This window comes from Mustela nigripes, chromosome 16, assembly GCF_022355385.1.
Source record: "Mustela nigripes isolate SB6536 chromosome 16, MUSNIG.SB6536, whole genome shotgun sequence".
Taxonomy (NCBI): Eukaryota; Metazoa; Chordata; class Mammalia; order Carnivora; family Mustelidae; genus Mustela; species Mustela nigripes.
Genome location: NC_081572.1, coordinates 3056247 through 3079545, shown reverse-complemented (window position 1 = coordinate 3079545; position 23299 = coordinate 3056247). Strand labels below are relative to the sequence as shown.

Sequence of the window (23299 nt, the reverse complement as noted above, 5' to 3'; positions counted from 1 at the left end):
GGGCCACCTGGGTGGCTCAGTTGGTTAAGCGGCTGCCTTCGGCTCAGGTCATGATCCCAGAGTCCTGGGATCGAGTCCCACGTCAGGCTCCCTGCTTCTCCCTCTGCCTCTGCCTGCCACTCTGTCTGCCTGTGCTCACTCTCTCTGACAAATAAATAAATAAAATCTTTAAAAAAAAAAAAAAAAAAGAAGAAAAGAAAAAAAGAGAATCCCTTGTTACCCTACAGAACCTACAAGCCACCGTCACTTAGGATAACCCGGGCTTCAAGCAGGAGAGAAGACCCGGGCTGACCCAGCGACCGAAGCCCCGAGCAGAACGCTGCCTCGATTCTCAAGGGGGAGTGGCAGCTTCTCCAACACGGCACAACTCACCTTGAGTCCCTGCCGCCAGCAGCCACATCCAGAGGAGCAATGGGACGGCCATAGCCTCTCCGGGGAGGCGGGGCCCCTGTCCTGGGGTGGAAGGAAGCAGTTGAGTCAGAAGGCAGAGCTGGACAGCCCTTGGGAGCAGGCCCTGTCTGTCCAGGACCGTTTAGACCCTGTGTATGGAGGACGACAGCCGGGCACAGTCCCTGCTCCTCTGAGCTGTGAGGGTGACGGGGGTCCCTCACCTGCTGGGGGAGGTAGTCCTCCAAGGAGGAGTCAGACTTGCCCAGACAGACCAGGGAAGGAGGCCCGGGGGAGGTGTCTGAGCAGCAGGACAGTAACAACAGAAGCCCTTCTCGGAGAACCAGGCCCTGGGTGTGGCCGCCAGTAGGGCTGGGAGGGGCGGGTAGGAGGAGTCGGGGGCCTGCGGGGGCCCGACAGGAGCGGCCGGAGGGGCCTTGCTCGCGGTCGGCTTTATCTTCAGGCCGCTGGGCCCCTGGGGGAGTGCCTGGAGAGCTGTCTGTGCGCCCCCGAAGGGAGGGGACGCGTCAGGAGGCCACAGAGAGCCAGGCAGGACTGGCAGAGAGGGCCGGAGGCGGCGGCTGGGAGGGTGATGCAGGGCATCAAGGCTGAGGTCGGGTCGGACTCTGCGGCTGGGTAGGGGCTGGGGGAGCAGGCGCCTGGTGGGGACCTGCCTGAGGTCAGTGTCCCCAAGAACCAAAGGCTATGAGACGCTGGGGCCACCAAGACCGCACAGTCAGCCTGGATGGGGCCCAGGGGGTGTAGGGAGACCCGGCTCTTCCAGCTGCTGCCTGGGGCTCTTGCTTCTCTAGAACCCTCGGGGCTGGCTCCAACCTGCTCTCCACCTGCTGTGTCCCCGCCATGTCCTGAACACGGACGAGCCAGTCCTTGTCTCTCGGGCTCCAGAGACTCTCGTGGCCCCCGCGGCACTCCTGGGCGCAGCCAGAGGCTGCTGTTGCAGGCACCCCTACCGGTCAGGGCCTGCTGACCCCAAGACAGCACCCCGCTTCTGCATTAACAATGGCCAGTCGTGCCTGGTGTATTGTACGCAAACGTGGCTGCCCTTACGGTGTTCACGGCCACCTACTGTAGCCTGATTCCTTCTCCCACTTGTGCGGTTGGGATAGGGACTGCTTGCCCCTGGCTCATTTGGTGCCTTTTGCAAATTAGAAAAAGATACTTTTCCTTTAGACATGCGTAGGCCTGGGCCGAAATGCACAAACTGGGGAAAGCGCACTGGGCTGAATTCCAAGCCTGCTTGCCCCTTTGTCCTTGTGCAGTGAGCAACCTGAGCAGCTGTCCATACAGAGACCTTCTGGATCTGGGAGCAGCCATGATGGTCCCTGGGCTGAGGAGGAGCACCAGATCCCCAGTTGGGTACAAAGGGGGAGATTATGCCCACTAGGTGACGTTGGGTAGAGAGAGGGACACCCACTGAGAGTAAGAGGCACAAGCTTACCGGCCTGAGGCAAGTTCTGTCGGCTGCCCTGGAGCCTCTCCCCTTCCTGCGGCAGGCTCCCTCTGCAGGCTGTCCTTCCACCCAGAAAACCCTCCCAGTGTGCAGTGTGGTCAGGCTCGTCCCAGGAAATACTAGAGAAAACAGTCTAGTTTCGATTCCTAGAAACCACCTGACTCGGGGTTCTTCTGGGGTTGGCTGCCGACAAGACTCCCCGGGCCCCTCCTCCCCCTCAGCTCCCACCGTGGGTGTCGGGGTGGCGGAAGCCTGAGCGGGGAAGCACAGCTGCCCATCACCAGAGCAAGACGGCCAAGAGCCACGCGTGAATGTCAACAATCTTCCAAGCCGGAAGGGCCCCCAGGGCGGGCGTTGGGGGAGGGGGGGAGGAGTACAGGGCGAGGCGGAGTGGGGGCAGGGTTGTGCCGGTGTGACCGGGGCCTCCCCCTGAACGCTCTGAGCCATGTCCCAGGTCTGGCACGTGGCCAGCAGAGTGGACGCCGCCGGGATGGCCGCTCACTCTGTCTGCCTGGCTCTGAGCGTTTGGCAGGCCTGACCCCCCAGAGAGGCCCCACCCTGCGAGGCCACACAGACCCATCCCCCAACAGCGGGAGGGAGGCTCTGAGACATGAGACAACACGCCCTGATGTGCAGCCGGCCCTGGGAAGAGCTGGCCCCACACGCAGCAGCGTCCCCCAGAGCCTGTGCTGGCAGAGGATGTCACCCACCCCCGAGGCCGGCTGTTCTCCCGGAGTCTCTCTCCCGGCGGGGCAGGGGATGCAGCTTCTGGAGTGGCCGTAGAGAGTGGAGCCCACCTTCTGGCCATCCCCGGCCTCTGGGAGAAAGTGGCACCGCGGTTTCCCCTCGGAGAAGCACCCTCTCTCGCTCCCAGGTTGTGCTCTGAGGACCCCAGGCTCAGCCGGAGTCGAACCCAGAGCTGGCAGCTCAGAGCCCTGCGGGCCCCTTGCTACAAGGACGGTGTCAGGGAGGGCCCGTGAGGGCACCCAGCGCGTGAGAGTCAGCTTCGCCTCTTGGAGGGGAAATGGGGCAGAGCCGGGACACAGAGACAGTAGCAGGTCCTGATGTGATGGTCTGAGCCACCGGCTCCAGCTGGCCTCAAGTCAAGGTCAAGCCCCGGGATTTGCGTTTAAATGAGGCAATCAGCGTCCTCTATGTTTTGGTCACCTGCATCCCAAGGTTCTGGATGGGGGCGGTCCTTCGGGTCGTCCCCTGGTCTGCATGTGAGAATCAGGTGGGAATTTTACCAACTCCTGACGCCTGTGTCCGCTCAGTCACCGTCTCTGCGTGGGGAGTGGCACAGGTATCTTAAAGCCTTCCAGGTGGCTGCCATGTGCAGCCAGGGCTGACAGCCACTGACAGAGACACACTGTATCCCCGGCAGCCTGTGGTCCCGGGGGTGAGGTCACACATTTAATGGCTCTTTGCCCAAGACACGAGGTTTTGGGGGGTCCCAGGGTTCATCTGACTCCCTCCAAGGAAACTGCAGGATCTGGAAATAGCGCTGGCGGAAGAGACAGAGAATCTTAAGACCCCGTCCGGATTAAGAAGCTTCAGGTTTGTGGGCACAGAACCTCCAGAACCTTGCTCACATGGTCCCATGGGGCTCTCGCTGGACACGTTGCCCATCAGGAAAAGGAGACGAGGGAGGCCCTGCGGGAGGTGTTGGTGCGGGAGGTGTTGGTGGTGTGAACCTCACACAGATAACAGCCAGTTATCCTGCCGGCAAAACCCCGCTTATTCAGGAAGAGCCGCGAATTGCAACCTGGAACCAGGAACCAACGCAGAGCCACGGGCGGGTCCACGGGGACGCAGAGGAGGCTCTTTGACGTGGCGGGAAGGGAGGGTCGTTAGAATCAGAAAGGCCGCGGGGGTAAACCGGGGGTTGGCAGCATGGGGGTGTCTCCCAGGCTGGGCTGTCGCGGGGCAGGAGCGGGGGAGGCGCGGGGGAGGTAGGTGGTGGGGGGCAAGCAGCTCCCGCCCGCTGGGTCTGCAGCAGCCACGGGCGCCGGCCAGGAGAGCGCCCCCTGCCGGCCACCCCGCTCCACTCTAACAGAGCCTCCCTTTAAAACTCAAGTTGCCAAAGCCTTAGCCCCACAGTCCTGGGAAGTCCTTCAAGTGGAAGGGAGTAAAACACAGGACCGGGGCCTCTTCGCGGGACCAGCTTATGGGTATCTGCTTCCCCGGGGCTTTCTGCAAGGGCAGCACGGACCTGGCACTTGAGATGCCTGGTCCGGCGCCGAGTGGCTCAGTTCAGAGGAGGCTGAAAGCCCCGCACACCGCGGATGCCTGGGCCCCCGGCTATGATGGGGTGCACGCTGCTGCTGTCCCCAGGAAGCCACCGCCACCGAGGCACGAGAGATCGCTCAGCCAGCCTGTGGGCTACCCCACCTCCTGCCCAGTGTCCATGCCACCAGCTACTGCCATGGACTGTGCACACACGTGATGTTCACGCCGTGCTGGGAGCAGCTGCTCTTCTTAACCCCCTCCGTGGGCGAGGAAACGGAGGAGCAGAGAGACAGCATCCAGCGGGAAGGGCAGACGCTGGGATTCAAACCCACACCTTTTCTTTTTTAAAAAAAATCGGCTTGAGAACAATCTACAAACAATAGCACGCGTGGAGTGAATGAGTTCTGACCCAGGTACACAGACGGCAACCGGGAGCACAGCCACGGGACACAGAGCGTCTTCGTCACCCCGACAGTGCCCTTATGCGCTTTTGCAGTCAGTCCCTTCCAGCAGCCCCGTCCCTGGCCACCACCGATCTGTCTGTGTGTCTAGAATTCCATAGAAGTAGAAACATTCGGTCGGTAATGTTTCGCATCTGGGCCCTTACTGAGCGCGGCGCTTCGTGCATTCGTGCAAATCCTAGTAACAGGCTCATTTCTCTTCTTGCCTCCCAGACGGACGGACGGCCGTTTGCTTCTGCTTTTCTGTGTCGAGGCCATTTGGGACATTCCTGGGTTGCCACTGTTACAATAAAGCTCTTCGGACCGTTCGGGGAGCACACTTGGTGTGAACGTAAGTTTTGTTCTCTTTTGTGTAAAATACCTAGGGATAGGATTACCCGGTCATATGGTAGAAGTGGAACTTTTTTTTTTTTTTTTTTTTTTTTTTTTTTAAGTAGGTTCCATGCCGAGTGTGGGGCTTGAACTCACAACTCTGCCATCGAGACCAGAGCTGAGATCAAGAGTCAGAAGCTTAACTGACTGAGCCATCCTGGCGGCCCTGGATATTTAACATTTTAAGAAACTATCCGACTACTTCACGCAGTGGCCCGACGGCTCTGCGTCCCTGCTGGCAAGCATCGGAGTGTCCCGGCCACTCTACGTCTTCACCGACCCTTGGCGTCGCCAGTCTCCTTAACTGTACCCACTTTGGCGGGAGCGCAGCGGGGCCTCATAGTGCCTACGCCACTGAGCTCTGATACGCTTGCTGTTGCTCGCGTTTTAAGTCGGGCTGCCTGTCTTCTTACTGAGCTGTCCATGTCCTCTACACACTGCGAACGCAAGTCCTTCAGCAGACGGGGTCTGCAGATCTAGTTCTCACCTTCCCATGCCTTTTCATCTTCACAGCGTCCTCTGAAGGATGAAGCTTTCAAATCTAGATGGAGCTCAAAGTGTCATTGTTTTGGTGACACATGGAAGATGTCTCTGCCTGACCCAAAGTCCGTGGTCTTCTGGAATTGCGTAGCGTTCGTTCCTGCCTTTAGTTCTATGATCTGTCCTGAGGTAATTTTGCAAATGGTGGGAGCTAAGGGTTCCAGTCAATGGTCTCCACAGAGATCAGACTTGTCCCCACGCCACTTACACAAAGACAACCTTCTCCCCCCAGTAAACTGCCCTGGCCCCTGGGCCCCGAAGCCATGGACCACACACAGGGGCCTATTTACGGGCTCCTTCTGTTCCTTCGATGTACAGGTCATTGTTCTCCTGCCAATACGACAGCTTGGATTGCTTATTGCTTAATATATATGAAGTCCGGAAGCCAGACAGTGGAAGGCCTGTGACTCTGTCCATCTCAGATTTAGCAGTCCCGTCCATCGAGACGGCACATCGTTCCGTGTCCTCGGGCTTTGAGCTCATCCATGCTAACAGTTTCGGTCTATACGCCTTCCCCGTGCTGGTATCTAACGATTTCCATCTATTGCGTGGTTTCCAGTCGCTCGCTGGAGCTACACGGGAATGTTAGTTTCTGTGCGGGCACCACACGTCCCTTGGCTTTGCTAAACTCAACTGCTAGTTCCGGTGGCCCTTCTTTGGAGATGTCTTCGGCTTCTCCATCCAGTCCGTCTTGTCATCGGCAAGTTAAGACAGTTTGGCTCTTTCTCTTCCAGTCTGGGTGACTGTCTTGTCCTTGCCTCGCTGCGTTGCCCGGGACACCCCATCAGACGACTGTGGCGGAGCGTGGTGAGCACAGCGACGGTGCTTCCAGGCGTGGTAACCATAAGGGTTGGCACCGGAGAAGGCTGCGTGCAGGGAACAGAGCTTCACTGAGCTCGGCAACGTCTGCTGTTCAAAATTTTTTCGCCGTAAGAAGCTAAGTGGTGGCACGGGGGTGGTAACAGTGGCCATTCTTGCCTTGTTTCCAGAGCGTTTCCTCTGGAACAGCACCACGCAGGACATGAGCTGGAGGGTTTTGCATGTCCCCTTCACCGGGTTAGAGACGATCCTTTTCCGCTCGGTTCGCTAAGAGTTTTGTTTGCTTGTTTTTAAAATCATGAATGGATAGTGAGTCTGGTCAAGTCCTTTTCCTGTATCTTTGGAGATGATCATATGGTTTTTCCTTCTTAGTCTGTCCATGTGGTGGATTTGGGCGATTTCCGAATATTAAAGCACTCTTGCCTTCCCGGAGTGAGACACACTTTCTCATGAACTATTTTCACTTTCATACGCAGCCGGATTTAACCAGCTAAAGGTTTGCTGAAGGTTTTTCATCTATGTTCATGGGGGGATACTAGTCTAGATTTCTTTCTTTCTTTTTTTTGTAACATATTTGTCTGGTTCTGGTATCAGGATAGGGAAGCCCATGAAATGAGTTGGGAAGTATCCAAAATCATAGAAGACTTTGTGGGGGCTTGGCATCATTTCTTCTTCAAATCTTTGATCCGATTCACCAGGAAAACCATTTTCTTTGTGTGGAGGCATTTTATTTTTGTTTTATTTAGATCTTTGTAACAATTTTACTAAGGTGCAGTTTACTTTGGAACTTACCAATTTAAGTGTACATGACAGGGTTAACACTGGGGAAGAAACTAATCTCGGTCGCTGTGTTTCACTCCGTTCCAAAGTGGCTTTCGGGAGTTTTCTTTTTGCTGATCAGCTGCGCCTGAATAGATGAAGAACCTCGGGAGCCAAAGTCACCACGTGTGGCGGCCACCGGCTCACGGCTTCTCTGAGAGCTCACAGCGGGTTTTCGGATCCTTCCTCCTCGCTTTGCGATGCCCTGTCTCCTCCTGCCCCAGGCTGATGCGCTCCTGTGTCTCCCTCATGGCTCTCCTGGGACTGTTCTCGCCAGGATCGCCAAGAACACTGGATCCTCCTTGTCGCTCAGTCCGCGAATACTTCTAGACATGCCTGCTTGACCTCCCTGTGGTGTTTGATGGGTCAGGCTCCCAGCAGGAAACAGATGGCTCCAAACGGGGGTCACCGAGGAGGCTTGAAGAAGGGCGAGTTACAAGGTGTGAGTGAGCAGGGGAGGGACACCACAAGGGCTTGAGTGGAATCTGGGGCTCGGCTGCTCTCAGGCCGGGAGGGACCAGGGCAGGGAGCACTCGCTGGAGCACGGGCTGAGAGAGTAGAGGGACTCGCCAGGCACGACCGCGCCCGAGGCAGCCCTGCGGGAGGGAATCTGGGACCCCCAGCTCACCCTCCTCCCTCCTGCCGGTCAGGGCCATCTCAGAGGGCATAGGTGAGGCTCACTCCGGGCAGTCTCTGGGGACCAGAGCAGGGCCGGGAGGGTCTGAGGAGACAAAAGGAACCGTGGGCGCACTTGGCTTTAAGACCTCACGCTCTCGTGGTTTCTCATTTCCGGACCCGGCCTCCCCTTCCAGTGCTCTGGGGGCTTCGATGTAGAGCTGCCTCGGATCCTGCCGCCCTCGGGAACTGTCATCCCCGCAGCTTCACGGCCACGCTACCGAGGCCCTAACAGGTCTTCCTGGGATCCTCCTCCTGCCCAGTGATCCGGGGCGCCCCAGGGCCCAGGCAGCCGCGGGGGAGGGGGGAGCGCACACTAACCAAGCGAGCACCGGGCTTCTCCCGACAGCATCCGCCCTTTACAGACGAGGAACCCGAAGGACAGAGAAGTTAGAGAAGCTGTCCCAGGTCACGTGCAAGTGAGGGGCCAGGACTGGAGCCTGCGAGGGGCTTCCCAGCCTGTAATCTTAACCACTATGACCCAAAGAGACTTCTTCAGATTCAGGAAAAAGGACTGGATGATTCATTTTCCAGAAAAGTCTTTCCCCATCTGCCGAAGGTGCCTGTCCCGTGAACTCCCCTGGCATGTCAGACCCCAGCCCCAAAACAGAAGGACAGAGTGCACCCCTCAGACAGCTGCAGCTCTGGCTCCGGCAGCTCCGGCTTTCCCCGCAGGCCCTCAGCCACCACCCAACACAGACCAGGAGACAAAGAGAACTCACAGTCCCCTCTGGCACTTTATTGTTTACAAAACAACAGCTCCAGTTGGAAGGGACACAATCCTTACACGGACAGTAGCAGATACAAGAAACCAAAACCCCTCTCAGTTTAAAGAGCTGAAAATCACGGACAGCTCGAATGCTCTTCAGGGCACCTAGGCCATGACTTAAAAGTCTCAACTTGGTGACTGTTCCGAGCCCTCCGACGTTCCTAATTCCGCCTCTGTCCTAAAAACTCACACAGCCCCAGCATCAGTGACATTCATCAAGGACGTGGGTCTGGGAGCCTGGCCAGGCAAAGTCAGAAAAGACTCGGGTCTTTCAGGCTGTGTCCAGTGGGAGCCGAGTTCCAGAGAAACGTGTCACATTCTTCTGCTGCCCGTCCCGCCGTGGAAGAAACACACGGCAGCACAAGACGGACCCGCACTGGGCTCCTTCCTAGAGTCTGTGGGAAAGTCTGACGGCCGTTCCCAGGCCATCCCCCTCACCCCGCACATCCTCCTGAGGGGAGAGCAAGCTTCAGGGCAGGGGCGCTACGGGCTGATGGTGGGGCCCTTCTAGGCTCCCGTCCGGCCTCACCTGTCCTAACCCTCTGCCTTCGCCCTGGAGCACGGAGAAGAGGCCAAAGGATGCAGACAGGCAGGGTTTGTGCGAAGTTTCCAGAAGAACAGACTGCGAAGCTCCTCAGGGAAGGGGGAACAAAAGGTCGGGGACAGAAGCCATGGGGCCAGGCAGGCATCACCACTACCCTCTGGAGGACAGAGCCCCGCAGCCGGGACCCAGGGCGGGTGTGGCAGGACGTAGGGTCCCACTTGGGTCAGGAAGCACAAGATAACATTTGTGGAAGCCTTTCAGGGCATGACAAGCTCTGGGAGCTGGTCGTAAGAAGCATCGCTTCACCTTTGTATCCTCTGACCAAGGACTGGGAAACGTTAAAATCTTATCTTACCAACGGTCAGAACTTAACGCCAATCTCCCGGCCGCTGGAAACGAAGTTGTTGACTGTGGGACTTTGCTCTGTGCGATCAGATTTGGTGATTCCAAGAAAGGAAATTGGTTTGATTAAAATAAGTTAATAATTACAACTTCAAAGTGCTGCACGGCCACAGAAGTTCCCCCGAACGGAGCACTGGAGTCGGCCACGCGACGTGGAGACTGATGCCAGGCTGAGGACAAGCGAGCGGAGGGAGGCGAACCTGGAGCGCCCTCACCCGCCAGCCCTGCGATTCTCTGCAGTGTAGACAGACGCTTTCCCAGGAGAGCTGGATTTAATGCACGAGGTTCACGAAGGAAGAAGGAGGTGGCCTGGGAGTGTCTGACCTGCCGGTCCACTTCGGACTCGCTGTCTCCTTCCCAGAGGGGCACAGTGCTGGGCGCACAGCAGGAGCGCACGATTCAGAGTGGGCGGAGGAACGAGCAGAAAGAGGAGAAAGAGGTCGGAGGGAGGGCAGGGCCAGGTTCGGGACAGCTCAGGGTGCCTGCAGGGACAGCTCCCGCCACCAGATGGCAGCGCACACGGGTCGGTGCCCCATGGGGCCAGGCCGCGTCCCCAGCTCCAGGGACTCCGGGCTGCGCCACGCCACGCACCCTGGGGCTGAACTCCCTGAACCAGGCAAACGCCGTGGAGCTCGAAAAGGAAAAGAAAGCAAAACAAAACACCACAGAAAAGTGCCGTCTCTGGTTTTTATGGAATTCGAGTCCTGATGGAGCTGAAAACTGTCCACCTCTGGGCCTCGCTGGTCTGAGTTTTGTCCGTTTAAATAAACTCTATTCCTTCATACTTCACGTTGCCGATCTTGGTCTCGGGCAGGAGGAAGCGGCCGTCCAGTGTGAAAGCCATGATGTAGGTGGCGACCTGGCCCCCGTCCTCCTCAGACTTGAGGGCCACAATGATCTGGTCGTCGGTGTTGGGGATGAACTTGAAGGAGGAGAAGCCATGCGTGGGGATCACGTCCCCCACGCGGCTGACGGAGATGTGGCCGAAGTCCTGCGCGGCGCTCAGCAGCAGGTTGGTGCCCCGGTGCTCGTCATCCTTCTCGCTGTACCGCTCGTGGCTGGCCCGGCGCGGCAGGAAGAACCAGCGCTGCAGCGTGTCACTCCAGCAGGCAGATTCGTGAATGAGGTAGCCTGGGGACGCACGACAGACCCACAGGTCACCAGACTGCCCAGGGGGCCCGGCCCCGCCCCACCCATGACCAGATGTGGGCAGGACGGTCCGCATACGGGGGTGTGCCCGCGGCGCCTCCTTCCCCGCACGGGCTTTATGCCGCGGACGCTGCGAGGCGGTGGCCTGTCCCGTCCGTTGGGGCAGCGTCCCCACTCAATCCTCCTCAGACCTCCCTCTGTCCCACAGGCCTCTCCAGCTGTCCTTGTTTAGATTATCCAGAGTAACGAAGACCACACGGGTCTTCGGTCGTCCGCGCCCCATGTCTGGTCACCTGCGGCCCTGAGTTCTGCTGCATCTCTGTGTCCCTGGTGCTGAGGAGCACAAAGCGGGGCCAGGGGAAGGGAGCGGGTTTGATTTGTCCGGCAGAGGTCGGGGCCGGGGCAGGGGTTGCTCCGAGTTGAAAAGGAAGCAGCAGCCTTCTATCTGGGGGCCAAGCAATGTCCTCGGCGTCACACTCCCCAAGCCTAGAGTTGCCTGTCCGCTCTGAGCCGGACGACCCCCACCACACACGGCACAACTCCTGGAAGGCGCGGCGGAGAGCCGGCGCTCTGTCGGGGGAGGGGGGGGGCGACAGCCAGAGAGCTCAGCGGGAGGGGCTGCGGTCTGACACGGCGGGAGGCAACGCGGCGGGGCTGGTGGACGAGGGGCAAATGGCTCCTGTGTGCCCGGCAGCCGCTGGCCTGTGGGAGCGGCCGTCACGGACAGAAATCAACAAACCTGAGCCCTGAACACCGCGGTGGTTTGGAAGCAAAGGGCCGGGGGACGCGCCTGCGCAGCGCGCCCCCACTCGCCCGCCGCCCCCCCAGGCGGGGCCAGGCCCTTACCTGGAGGCTGGATCCCTGCAGCGGCCCGCAGAGCATTGTAGCTGGACACCCAGTTCTCGTGGTCCACGCTGCCTCTGCAGCCCACCACCTTCACCCACTCCGGGTTTTCGTTCATCACCTCCCCCGTGCTGGTGGTCCACTCCTTGCCCAGGCCACCCACATACAGGTGCTCGTCCTTCACAGCCAGCCACTCGGCTTTGAAGCCTGGGGACAAGGAGACGAGGGGACATGCCTGAGAGGACAGCCACCCCTCTGCTCCCCAGGTTCCCGTGGCGTCCGGCGACGCTGAGTGTCGGAGACGTCCCACGAGACAGTGATGCGAGGGCAGGGGGCAGGTCAGCCTGGCTCAGGGCTCCATTTCCAGAGGGCCGGCCGGCGGGCACCTCCCTCCGCCTTCTACGCAATCCTGTCCGCACCCCCTAGGATGTGTCACGTTCTCTTTGGCCACTGGGTCCAGGAACCCTCCGCTGGGACGGCCTCCCCTAAACGGATTCCAGTGCCTCCTGCCACTGGCCCCTCAGCCGCCTGCCCATCCACTCCCAAAGGCCCTGCCGGCTGCTCGTCCGTCTCCTCCGATCCGTACGCCCCGGCCTCAGGACCCCTCCAACCCGGGGCAGAGGAAGCGTCTGGGGTGATTACCACGGCAGAGTGCGGTTCCTCGCCACCATGCCTGGTGCCCACAGAGCGCAGGGGAAGCGCCAATAGGCAGAGCTGAGAGGGGCTGGTGGGGGCGCCCAGAGTCCACGGCGAGCGCTGTGTTTGTTCACGTGCCCTGAGCCTGACCTGAAGGCTGCAGTGCCCTCGGGCTGTGTGGGATGCTCTCCCCCACTGTGTTCTCAATTGCGCTTGCTTTCCCAGATGTTCTGCAAGCTTCCTGCTGGCACGGAGGACGCAGAGCAGTGGCCCGCCCCGAGCAACGGCAGCAGCCAGAATGCTTCTCTGCGGGCGGCTCTGGAGGGACCTGCTGAGCTCCCGTGGTCCCAGCAGCCTTGCCAGCTCCCCTGGGTCACGTTCGAGAAGAGACCCTCTCCATTTATCAGGACTTCTATTCTTTCTGATGACCTGACCACGGGGCAACCCAAGGCTCTGCTTCCTTCCTGACCCAACCGGGAAGACCTGAACTACGACGGCAGTCGTAGTGCCACAGGCACTGCCCATGAATGCGGACCAACTACAGCAGGAATCCGGTGACCAGTATCTTCTCTGAAACTTGCTCCAGATAGTTCCCAGCCCATTGCCCCAGGCCTGGGCAAGCACAGAGGGGTTTTATAGCCACGTGGAGGGCTGGTGGACGGTATGTGTCCCACGGGCCCAGATGGGTGCTGCCATTCCTTTTCTGACCTGAGAGGGGCCGGCAGCATGCAGGTTCCTGGAGCGCGCGCGCACACCCACCAGGGCGGAGTGGTGGAGCACACCTCCCCCCGAGCACGGAGGCCTCTGTCCATGCCCCCCCCCACGCCTAGTGCCTCCCTGCCCCTTCCTGTCCAGGGCTCTGGGCCACTCCGGCTCCCTCTCGGAGCCCTGTGCTCCCCCTGCCTGAACACGGGAACTCCTTTCCAGCACGCAGATCAGCGGGTCACAGGAGTTCCACGCTCGGACCCCACTGGAGCACAGTCACTGCCACCCACGCACAGACCCTCCTGCTGCCGCGTTTGCAGAAAGGAGAGCTGGGCAGCGTGCGTTTACCTTCTCTGTAAAGTCTCAGTTCAAAATGGGAGCAATCTGACCCCACAGCTTAAAGGTACGACGCGTGGGACTGTCATTCCTGTGTGTTCTGAAGACCCCTTGAAGACGTAAGAAGGGACTCCTTCCCAGGAGCGCTGAGAGCGGCGCTCACACTTGTCCTGGGAAGGACCCGCTTCCTGGCCAGTCTTGTAGAAACAAGCTTCGGTGTGAGGCCAGCGGCGGGGGGTGGGGGGCACAGCTGTGGGCCGGAAGGAGGGGACGGCTCTACCTGGTTGTCTCTCCCCCGGTCGCGTGACTGCTTTACCACACGTGCGCGGGCCAGTGCAAGCCTGGCCTCACCATCCCAGCCGAAGCCGGGAGACTGGGAGGGCCCGACTTACCTTTCCCCACAGTTCCATCGCCATCGGACAGAATCACCCACGGCACGGCTCTGGTACCCTCGATCTGGTAGATGACCCCGGTCCGGTCGTCCACAGAGTAGAGTCTCCCATTGAAGACGATGAGCTCAGACAGCTCCATGCCCCGCCCCTTTTCAGCTAGGTGGGACTCGAGGATCCCGTGGCCTTTGTCCCACTCCACGGCCACCTTGTCCCCGCTGTCTGACAGGGTCAGATAGCCCTTCTTCAGGTAACTGAACCAGGTATTTTCCTCTTGGGCTCTAGACTCTGTGTCCAAGTCGGCAATAACTGCGATTCGGTACCGAGTCCCGCCCGGCGTCCTCTGGGGGGCAGACAGGGGGTAGGTGTCATTGTACCGGTCAGCAGGCACCTGGCTGAGCCTCCAGCTGTGCGCGTTGGGTGCAGGGGGCCGGCCTGGGGGTGGGCGGTGGGAGTAGAGCAGCCAGAGGACAGCAGCACCCACAAAGGACGGCAGGATCACTTTCCAGCGGGGGCGGAAGCGGGGGTCCGCCGCCTTGGTCATGGACGCCAGCACCGGAAGGCCCCCCACACTTATCCGGAGGGAGTGCATAGGCTCATTCCATTCCAGGTGGTTGGAGGGCTGGACGGGCATCAGACCGAAGGGCAGGCGGGACCTGGGCACCCAGACAGAGAGGACAGGGGTCAGCGACCTGCAAAGCACAGTGGCTTTCCAATGACTAGAAAGTGCACGGCCCGAAGGCTGCTGTACCCAGAACGGCACGGCCGCTACTTTGCGGCCATTGTCACTTCCTTGGCTTAATTAAACTCTGAGTCTAGCAATATCTTTATTTACTCTTAGTTGGCAGGATGAGAAGTCTTTCCAAAGCAAAATTCTTCCCTGTCCTGTCTTGACTGGCAAGACAGAAAGCTCCGTGAGGGCAAGGTCTGTGTAGGCTGGTGCTTTGCCAGCTTAGAAAGAGGGAGCCGCAGGGGGCAAGGGAGGCGGTGGGGGTGCTGAGGGGTCTGGGGGGCGCAGGGCGCAGAGAGGGCCCACTGTGTATGCTCGTCAAACGTGATCTCATCGGGCAGCTCTCCCTGAGGGCTCCGCTCCCAACAGCAGCCTCCACATCCCCTTCCTGGGCGTCTGCCGCCCGCCACATCACGCTACATGTCAGTCGGTGGGCTCCGCTGTGTCCTGTGCTCCCAGGACAGCGCACAGGGGTGATGTCTGCTCACCCAGGAGTCCTGACTTCCTCCTGGGCTAGGATTCTGTAATATTAATATTAGCATAAAGCAGATTTAGGCTAAATCAAATACTTCTGTTTTCGGCTAAGTCTGTCCTCTGGCGCCCTTCTGTTAATGCAAATGACAGAGGGACCAGCATCTGACCGGCCTTCCTGGCCTGGAGCCTAGCATTGGCGCACCAGCCCCAAAGGACAGCTGGCCTCACCAGGGGCCTGGCTTGGCCTGGGACCCTGGTCCGCTCTGAGGTGCAGCAGCACAGCTAGGGGGCGGCAGCTGGCAAGGGCTGTCGTTCCCCATCTGCCCCAGCTTCCGTCCCCAGCAGAGGCATGTGGCCTGGTCGGCGAGGCCACTGCGGCGCCAGACCCGTGTCTGTCTCAGGGCGGCAGCCAAGCTGGGGGGCAGACTCGGCAAAGCCCTGGTCTGCGGCTCTCGCCCTCTGTCTCCCAGCTGTGAGTCAGTCCGTCCCCGCCCAAGACAGGCCCCCGGCTGAACCATGGGGGCACCTCTGCCCCCTGCCCCCAAACCACCAACAACGGGACTTCAGGGGCAGATGCTCCTCTCACTGCCGGGGGGCAGCGGGTTAGGGGGGGACCGGGCAGCTCCACAACACTCAGGCCTCTCCCCGCACCCCAGTCCACGTGGCCCACGCGCAGGGGCTGCTGAGGAGCTCCCGTCCACACCACAGGCCGCTGGCACCGAGGGTGGAAAAACAAGGCAACAGTTCCACGTGGAAGCTAGCCCTTCCTTCTCTTGCTTTTGGGCAGATGTTTAGGTTTTGCCCATAGGCTCAAGTGCCCAAAAGGGACCTCTAAGGAACGAGCAAGGCAGCAGGAGGGTGCCGTGCGGACTGGGGGTCCGGGGGGCAGGCTCGGGAAACTCCCGCTCCTCCCTCAGGTGCTGTCCTGGGCTTCCCTCCTGGGCCGGGGCTCCTCCTCCCCAGGAAGTGGCTCCGTCGTGGCCACAGAGCTGGTGGCTGAGCCTCCTTGGCGGGGAAACGGGGGTCCCGGCCGCTGCCCAGGCCCGGATCTACCGCGGCTGGGCCCAAGCCACCCAGCCTGGAGCCCCTGCGTGACGTGGCCGCTGGGCTCTCGCCTCCCCCTCTCCCCTCCTGTTCCAGACTCTGCCGGGGATCCTAACACATCCGGAACTTACGAGTTCCAAGTAAGTCTCACTCCCTCGCCCCGACTCCTCCCTTCGGAATAGCCCTGTGGATGGCGAGCGGCCACATTCCCACCTGCCCGGGACCAGAATTTCACCAGGAAGCTGTGACTGCCCTTTAGTGACTGTCACAGGTGACAGAAAAGGGGAGATGCTCTTTTCTGTGCGAGGCTGTTCTGCGAACAGAAGTTCTGAACCAGGAGCCCCTGGAGCACCCCAGGCACGGCCCCCAGTCTCCTTCCACAGCAGCTGCTCCGACGGGAGGCCTGCCCGTTCGGTCGCCCCTCCATCCAGCTCGCCCCCTGCACTCACCTGCTTCCACGCCCCTCCCCGCTGACCTCCGTGCCCCAGAGCCAGAGACCCCTGCTACCCACGCAAGCAGCTCAGACCCCGTCAGCACGTGTTGGAGGAGTAAACCCTCCCTGCTACTGGGTCCTGCCAGAACCAAACCCATCCAAGCCGGCTCCTCTGCCGCCAACTGGCCACCGCGGCCCTCGTGCACCCGTGCCCAGGCCGCTCCTTCCCCTGCACGGCTGCCTCACCTTCTTTTCTGGATGCCCCTCGGGAAGACGTGGCTGCCCGCTGCCCCGAGACGGCCCTGCACGCCTGCGCACTCGCCAGCATGGCAGCTTATGTTACTTCTGCTCTACCTTAGCGCCGCGGGGCAGGGACTAGCCCACCGTGAGCTCACGGCCCAGGTCCACAGCGGGGCCTACAGTAGAAACTGCGCACATTTGTCGAAGGAATGACGACTAGGCCCACACCTGCCACAGCTCTCAGCTCCAGCCCTGCCTCCGGCCCCCAGCTGTCACACCGAGCGGTAGCCTGGTGTCCCCATTGTGATGTGTGGTCCTACTGGCCCCTGGTCTGCATCCGCTCCATTCCCGAGTCACCATCCTGCCACTGGTCATCTCAGCACGTCCCCTGTCTGCTGGCGTCCCGCAGAGGATGTGGGGGCCCAGGGTAGAGCCCCCATACATGCACCTCATGCACCAGGCTGCCTGGCCCTGGTCCAGGGGGACCAAGAGACCCCATCCTGCTGCCTGGGGAGGGTTCCACTACGCCTGCTCTACTGGGTTCTTCGCCTCCTACATTCGTGTCCAAATCTGCCACCCGAGGAGCCATCTGGTCTCCAGGTTCTACTCGCAGGTGTGCTGAGAGCACCCAGTAAATACTGTGGACGCGTGTTTATGCGTGAGCCAGCAGAGAACCACCCCCAACCCCTGCACCTTGGCCCCTCCCTGGCCCTCACCATCCTGAACAGCAGTGGTGAATCCCCGATTCTGAATGGAGAAAGAACCCTTCCCACCCTGAGACACCTTGGTCGCTCCCTGTCCCTTAACATCCTGGGAGAGCAACCACCCCTTGGTCCCTCCAGGATGGTCCATGACGCACGGCTGAGCCTCCTGCCGGCAGGGACGGTGAGGTGACACGGCGACACTCCCAGGTCCTCTCCCTCCTCAGCCCCCGAGGCTGTGGCTCCTTCCCTGCCACCCACCCCTTCTTCTGCATCTTCCCTGAGATGACCTCAGTCTCCAGGGGCACAGCCACTAGAGTGAGGGCTCCCCGCACCTTCCAAGCCTGCACCTGTGCCCTGAATTCCAGCCCCAGCAGGCCCAGCGGCCAAGCCTCCTCCTCCGCCTGCGGAAAGGGCTCCCTCAGGAATTTACTGGCCAGCGAGGCCGCTCCCAGACCTCAGGAGGCAGCCTAAGGCACAGCTGGCTCACTTCCTCCTCACATCCCAGCAGGCGCCGGGCCCCCTCACCGGTCTGGTCTGTACCCCAGCTCCAGACTTGGGTCCTATCTCGCCGTGGCCTCCTGCTGACTTAGGTCCTCCAGGTCCAACCTGCACTGTGCCGCTCACTAGCTGCCTGAGCTGGCATCTTGGGGCCTCGGCTCCTCGCACGTAAACCGTGGCAGAACGGAGCCGACTCCCCAGAGCTGCTGAATGAGTCGCGTGCTGCAGGACCCGGGCCAGGTCGCCTGCTCCTGGCTGCCCGCTCCCCTCGTCCCTTTGCTGGCACTTCTGCCCCCTGCCCGGAGGGGAGGGAAACCCGTCAGGTTAACCGGCACGAGCAGCCAGCCCATCCTGTCCGCAGAGAGCACGGCAGCCTTGTGAGGGACGCTGCGGCCTGCAAAGCTGAACACACGGACTGCCCGTCTGTCCAGAGAAACAGTGCGCGGGTCCCTGGCCTAGACGCTCTCCACTCCAGCCTCCACACAGCTGATAGCGTGATTTTTCTAAAAAGTGAATCCGGATTAAAGTTCTCTGCTAGATCCCAAAGCTGGCCCACTAGAGGATGAACCCTCAGCTGCTCCGCACCCCCGCCACTCCCCTAGTTAGTGCTGGGCATTTTATAATGCCACAGCCCACAGCCAAGCCCCTGTGCGTGATGCTGCTGCCACCTGGGATGATGCTCTCTCTGACCACACAGAAGCATCTGGAAGTCCCTGGGTGTGCCATGATAGTGATGCTTCTACTGTGCCTTTCCCACCCTGTCCTGAGTCTATGGTGAAGGACCCCCTTCCCGACCAGTGAGCTTCCCTCCTGTGGACACCCAAAGGTGTCCCGGCCTCAACCCCGAACCTGAATGTCCCCTCATCTGTCAATAAAGACTCTGCAGATGTGGCTCAGTTTAGGGTCTTGAGATGGGAAGTTAATCCAGGGGAAGCCCAGAGGCGACCCCGAGTGTCCTTACGAAAGGAAGGCAGAGGGACATTAGACAGTGATGGAAGAGGCCACTGTCCACAAAGGCAGAGAGAGGAGTGACGTGGCCACAGCCCAAAAGCACCTAGAATCCCCAGAAGTCAGAAGAGACAAGGACAGATTGTCCCCTAGAGCCTTCGAAGGGAGCACAACCCTCGGTTTCAGCCCGGTGACACGAACAGTGGACTTCTGGCCTTGGCACCGTGAGAGCACGCGTGTGTGGTTTCCAGCCACCACGTTTGCGGGAACTTGCCACGGGAGCCCTGGAAACAAGGGCACGTTCTCACACAGCCCTCTGTGCCTCCTCCTCCCGGAACGTGGCTCTGTAACAGCCCGGACCACGCCTTCCTGCCGCCATCCGTCCGGCTTGGCTGTGAGCTCCTGGAGGGCAGGGAGCCCTGGCCCCGTCGCCTTCTGTTATGCAGGGAATGACCACTTCCAGGCCGCACGGAACTCTGTCCGCCTTCCAGAAATCCTTTTTTGCCATTGGAATCATTTCTCTTTGCATCAAAACCCAACCTGGATCGCCGTCCCTCCGCTACGATCCCAGGAGTTACTTTCATTTTGTAGCAGAAACCCAGATCCCTTTCTCTTCGTTCTGCACCACTCCCGGCTGGTCCGCGCCCAGAGCGGACGGTGAGCGGCCTGTCTTGTGCAGAATGAGAGCTTGTGTTTTTATTTCAAAACAAAACACTCCCCTCCCCAAAACTTCCAGCCACACACGCGGCTGAAACGTGCCGGTGAAGGCTGAGTGCAAGTGGACGAAGCGGCTCCCAGGAGAGGGGCCCGTGGGAAGGGGTCTCCTTGCCCACGCCCCTTGAGGTTCTGAGCAGTCCAGACATTTGCCGTTCGGAGACAAGGCTGTCAGCCCCAGCATCTGCAGCCTAACGGGCTGATTTGGTATCTCCGGGAAAATCAGAACCAAGCTGCTATGGGAAAACGTCGCAGGCTCTTTGACTGGCCAAGCTCACCTGCCCGGGTGGGCCGGCGCCAGTTCTCTCCCGCTCAGAAACCCCCAGGGACCGCACCCCCGCTGGCTTCCCTTCTCCCGCGCCCACCACGCTGCAGGGCGAGGTCCCTGCAAAGAGCCCCCCAGAGGAACCACCACCACGCAGGCTGCTCCAGGCCCAACTCCCTTCCCCACTCCCCTCTTTTTCAAACAGCTGTCAAGAATGGCTAACCGACACCCCTACGTCTGTGGTTTCTTTCGCCAGCGCGTCCTTCTAACACAGGCCTGAAACGGCAAGGTGTGACTCTGTGTCCTTCCACTCCCAAGTGGGTCCCTAGACTCCGAGGGAGCGCCACTGCCAGGGAGACGCTCCTGCCCTGGCCCCCCTACCTTCTTGGGCCATCTTTGGGATTCTACAGAAGGCTCGGAAGAAAGGTGGCAGCCATTCCTGATACAGCCCCCAACCTGGAGGGTCTCTTTCTCCTCTTCCTTCAGGTGTGTGGCCGGTGGCCAAACAAACAGGTTTAACGGCAGCTGCCAGAGCAAAACTCCTCCCTTTCAGGATCTAGGAGGGGCAGGAAGCAAGAGGGCGGGTCCTCTGCCTCCCTCTCAGGCTCTGCCTCCCCCCTGAGACTGTGCCTCTGCCCCTCAGGCCCTTTGTCCTGGGCAGCGGCTGTCTCCCCTTCCCCACTGCGGTCTGTGACCTGAACGGTCCTGCAGAGCTTGTGTCCGGACAGCGGGCAGGTCAGAGTCCCGGCTCTGCTCGCGGCCTACGTGCACTTCCTGGCGGGAGAGGAGCGAGCTCCTCCTGCGTTCGTCAGAGTGACACAAGGTGACACCGAGGCCCAGGGCTTCCGAGCCTCCAAGACTGCTGGGTGTGTCTCGGGGGAGCGATCCTCGAACACAGGCTCTGTGAACGCGTTGCCCGACCCAAGGCGTTCTGCTGCGTGGGACTCGCCAAGGCTCTATTGTACTGGAAGTTTCCTTTCGAATTTGGGCAGGTGTGAGAGGCAGAGGGCAAGTCACAGAAGCCAATGTCCTCCAGGGACTACCTGAGGTCCTCCTGCTGATAGCCGTCTCCTTAAAGGCTGCGGTGCCTCCCCTGGCGCTCCCTCACTCTGCACACAGCAGGCGCTCACGGCTGCTTCCTGGAGCAAGTTAAACACAGCTCAGGGTAACTCCTTCTTCAGCCTGTTTCCGTCTGTAAGCCCGCACCTGAGGGGACTGGGGTTTCGACCCCGGCCTGACGCCGCACACTCATTCACAGCCCTGCAGCGCACCCCCGCCCCCCGCCCCTGCCGAAATCAAGGGCCGTGCTCCCTCAGAGGCCCGCGGAGAACCCTCCCCTCCGACGCCTCCTGCTTCTGGAGGACCGGGCACTGCTTGCCTTCCACGCGGCAGCACCGCGCTCCGCACCTCTCCGCTGCCCCTGGCCCCCGCTCCTCTGCCTCTGTCTCCTGCTTCCTCTGGCCGGGGTTACCCTGGGCCACCTGGACACTCCAGGATACGTTTCCTGGTTCAAGGTCAGCTGATCAGCACCCTTCCTTCCACCTGCTGCCTTCCCCTCTTGCCACAGCGCGCACTTGCAGGTTCTGGGGGTTAGGACGTGGCTATCTCGGGGAGCCGATACTGCCGACCACAAGAAGGGAGACAGGGAGAGGATGTCCAGCTTTCCCAGGGGCCAGCACCGGCACACATGGCTCTGTCCACGGTGCGGGCGGCACAGCTCCGGAGCCCCGCACCGCCTGCACCTGTTACATCCCGGGAGGGCCGTGTGTGCCGGTGCTGGATCGCCAAGGTTACCCGTCAGGAGGACTTTTCGGTGAAAAGCTGCCCTTCCAGTCTAAGCCACATCCCAAACAACACTGCGTTATCAGGGCTGTTTTCCAGAGAGCCTGAGACTAAGGGGACGCAATAAAAATCCGACCACGCACCCAGATCAGTGGGCTTGCACCTGCCTGAGCTCATCTTCTGTCCTGTCCTCTCCAGGGCCGGGCTCCCCGGACACAGCGGTCAGCACTGCAGGACGCACGTGGCCTGGCTGGACCCCCTGCGGCCCTTCGGGAAGCGCTGGGATCGGACCCTTCCACGCTGTCCCTCAGTGCCTACACGAGGCGTGGTTTCCCACGGCACATCCCCAGTGAACACGGACGTGGCGGCACTCTGCTTGGGAACCCGGAGCTGCGAGGTCCCGGTAATGACCGCGCTTGTGACAGGTAAACGAGAAACAGACGGACAAACTGAACACCTTCCCAGACCTCCCTGCTGCCAGGACGCTCTTGGCTAAGGAACTGTCTTGCTCTCACCAGGAGGAAAGCCCACACAAAGCCCGAAAGCCCCCGTCCAGAGCATTCTGGAAGGAAGAGAGCACGGGTTAGATGTCCCCTCCCGCGTCCCCGGTACCATTCCACAGATGTCCACACGACAGAGTGACATCCCGGTCACGGCGCTGATGAATTTCAGGGCGCCTGGCCGCGCCCTCAGATCTGAGATGCTGCTTTAAAGAGGAAACACTCAGGTGTGTGCGTGGCGCCCCAGACGGCCGCCGCAGAGTCTTAAGACTCAGAAGAAAGGGGCCGCATTCTTGTGAGGCCGCACAAGCCCACCTCAGGGGCCCCATGTCAGGGGTGGGGGGATGGGACACACCAGCAGATCGAGGCGCGGTCCCGTCCCTGTCTGGGTCTGCCCACACCCCCTCCGTGGTTCAAGGAAGCGTGGCGGATCGACAGCCGAAACCCACACACTCAGGGCAGGGCCGTGGCCGAGAGGCGGGGCGGGAGCCACGGCCGAGGTGGGCTCTGGGGGGAGAAGCCTGCCGCAGAGAGCACCGAACGCTCAGACCCAGGCGGGGAGGGACATGACGTGGCTCAGATACTCTTGCAAGTCTAGGACTTCCTCCACTGTCCCGGGGGCACCCACGCCTTCCGTGACGGGTCCAGCGAGAACACGGAGACCGCTCAGCCTCCAGGTCGCCCCTGAACAGACGCGTGCCTCACCGGAGCCGCCCTCGCCCCCACCACCGCCCAGGCCCACAGCGGGCAGCCTGGCCCATCGGTGGGCCCTTCGGGGGGCCCGGAGGCTGGAAGAGAAGGCTCACGGAGGCTGCCGGGGAGGGGCCTGGGAGGCCGCTGCCCGCGGTGCCCACAGGCCCAGGCTGGACGGTCCTGCCCAGAGGCCTGCGGGCTGGGTGCTGGGGGGCATCCGTCCCATAACCGCTCCGAAAAGGGAGAGGAAGAGGAGGCTGCAGCACCTGCTTCCTCTTCGGGGACCCTCCCGTGACCCTGTGCTCTTGCCGGGCTTGTTCCCTACGCTGAGGAGCGGGGAGGAGCCCGCTGACCACGGCAGACGCCTGGCCCGGAACCTGCACCCCGGAACCACGCTGGGGAACGACGTCGAGCACGTCCTCCGGGACAACGGTGACAAGTGGGGCTGGTGCGCCCAGAGGCCCCGGCTCCCTGGGCACGCCAAAGCGTCCGCGCGAGAGCCGGACCTGGCCGGCAGGAGAGTGACGGCGAGTCCCGGGATCCGCCAGGCCTGGGGACACACGGGGCAAAGGGAAGGCAGCGAGCAGCAGGGACGAAGGAGGGGGCGCCGCACCTAGGGGGAGCGCGTCGGGCCCGAGGGTCCTGCAGGAGGATGGCAGGTGGTCTGGGCACAGGAGGGAGGACGGGGAGGCCCGGGGCGGGGGAGGGTGGCCTGCTGCCCGTGTGAC

At 61.0% G+C, this 23299-nt stretch overlaps 1 protein-coding gene across 4 annotated transcripts in view; it reads right to left on the bottom strand.

Moving 5' to 3' along the window:
* LOC132003493 (soluble calcium-activated nucleotidase 1) overlaps window positions 1–23299 on the bottom strand; it is a 30565-nt gene that overhangs the window by 6399 nt on the left and 867 nt on the right. The window contains exons 2-4 of one of the 4 annotated variants that reach the window (XM_059378991.1): window positions 13550–14202; window positions 11484–11687; window positions 373–453 (exon numbers count right to left, since the gene is read on the bottom strand). In XM_059378991.1, the coding sequence (XP_059234974.1) occupies window positions 373–453; window positions 11484–11687; window positions 13550–14180 (916 nt within the window). In that variant the 5' untranslated portion in view covers window positions 14181–14202. Of the gene's footprint in view, window positions 1–372; window positions 454–1846; window positions 1963–8491; window positions 10620–11483; window positions 11688–13549; window positions 14203–23299 lie in introns of those variants that run through there. The other 3 variants (XM_059378994.1, XM_059378992.1, XM_059378993.1) reach the window with 3 other exon arrangements.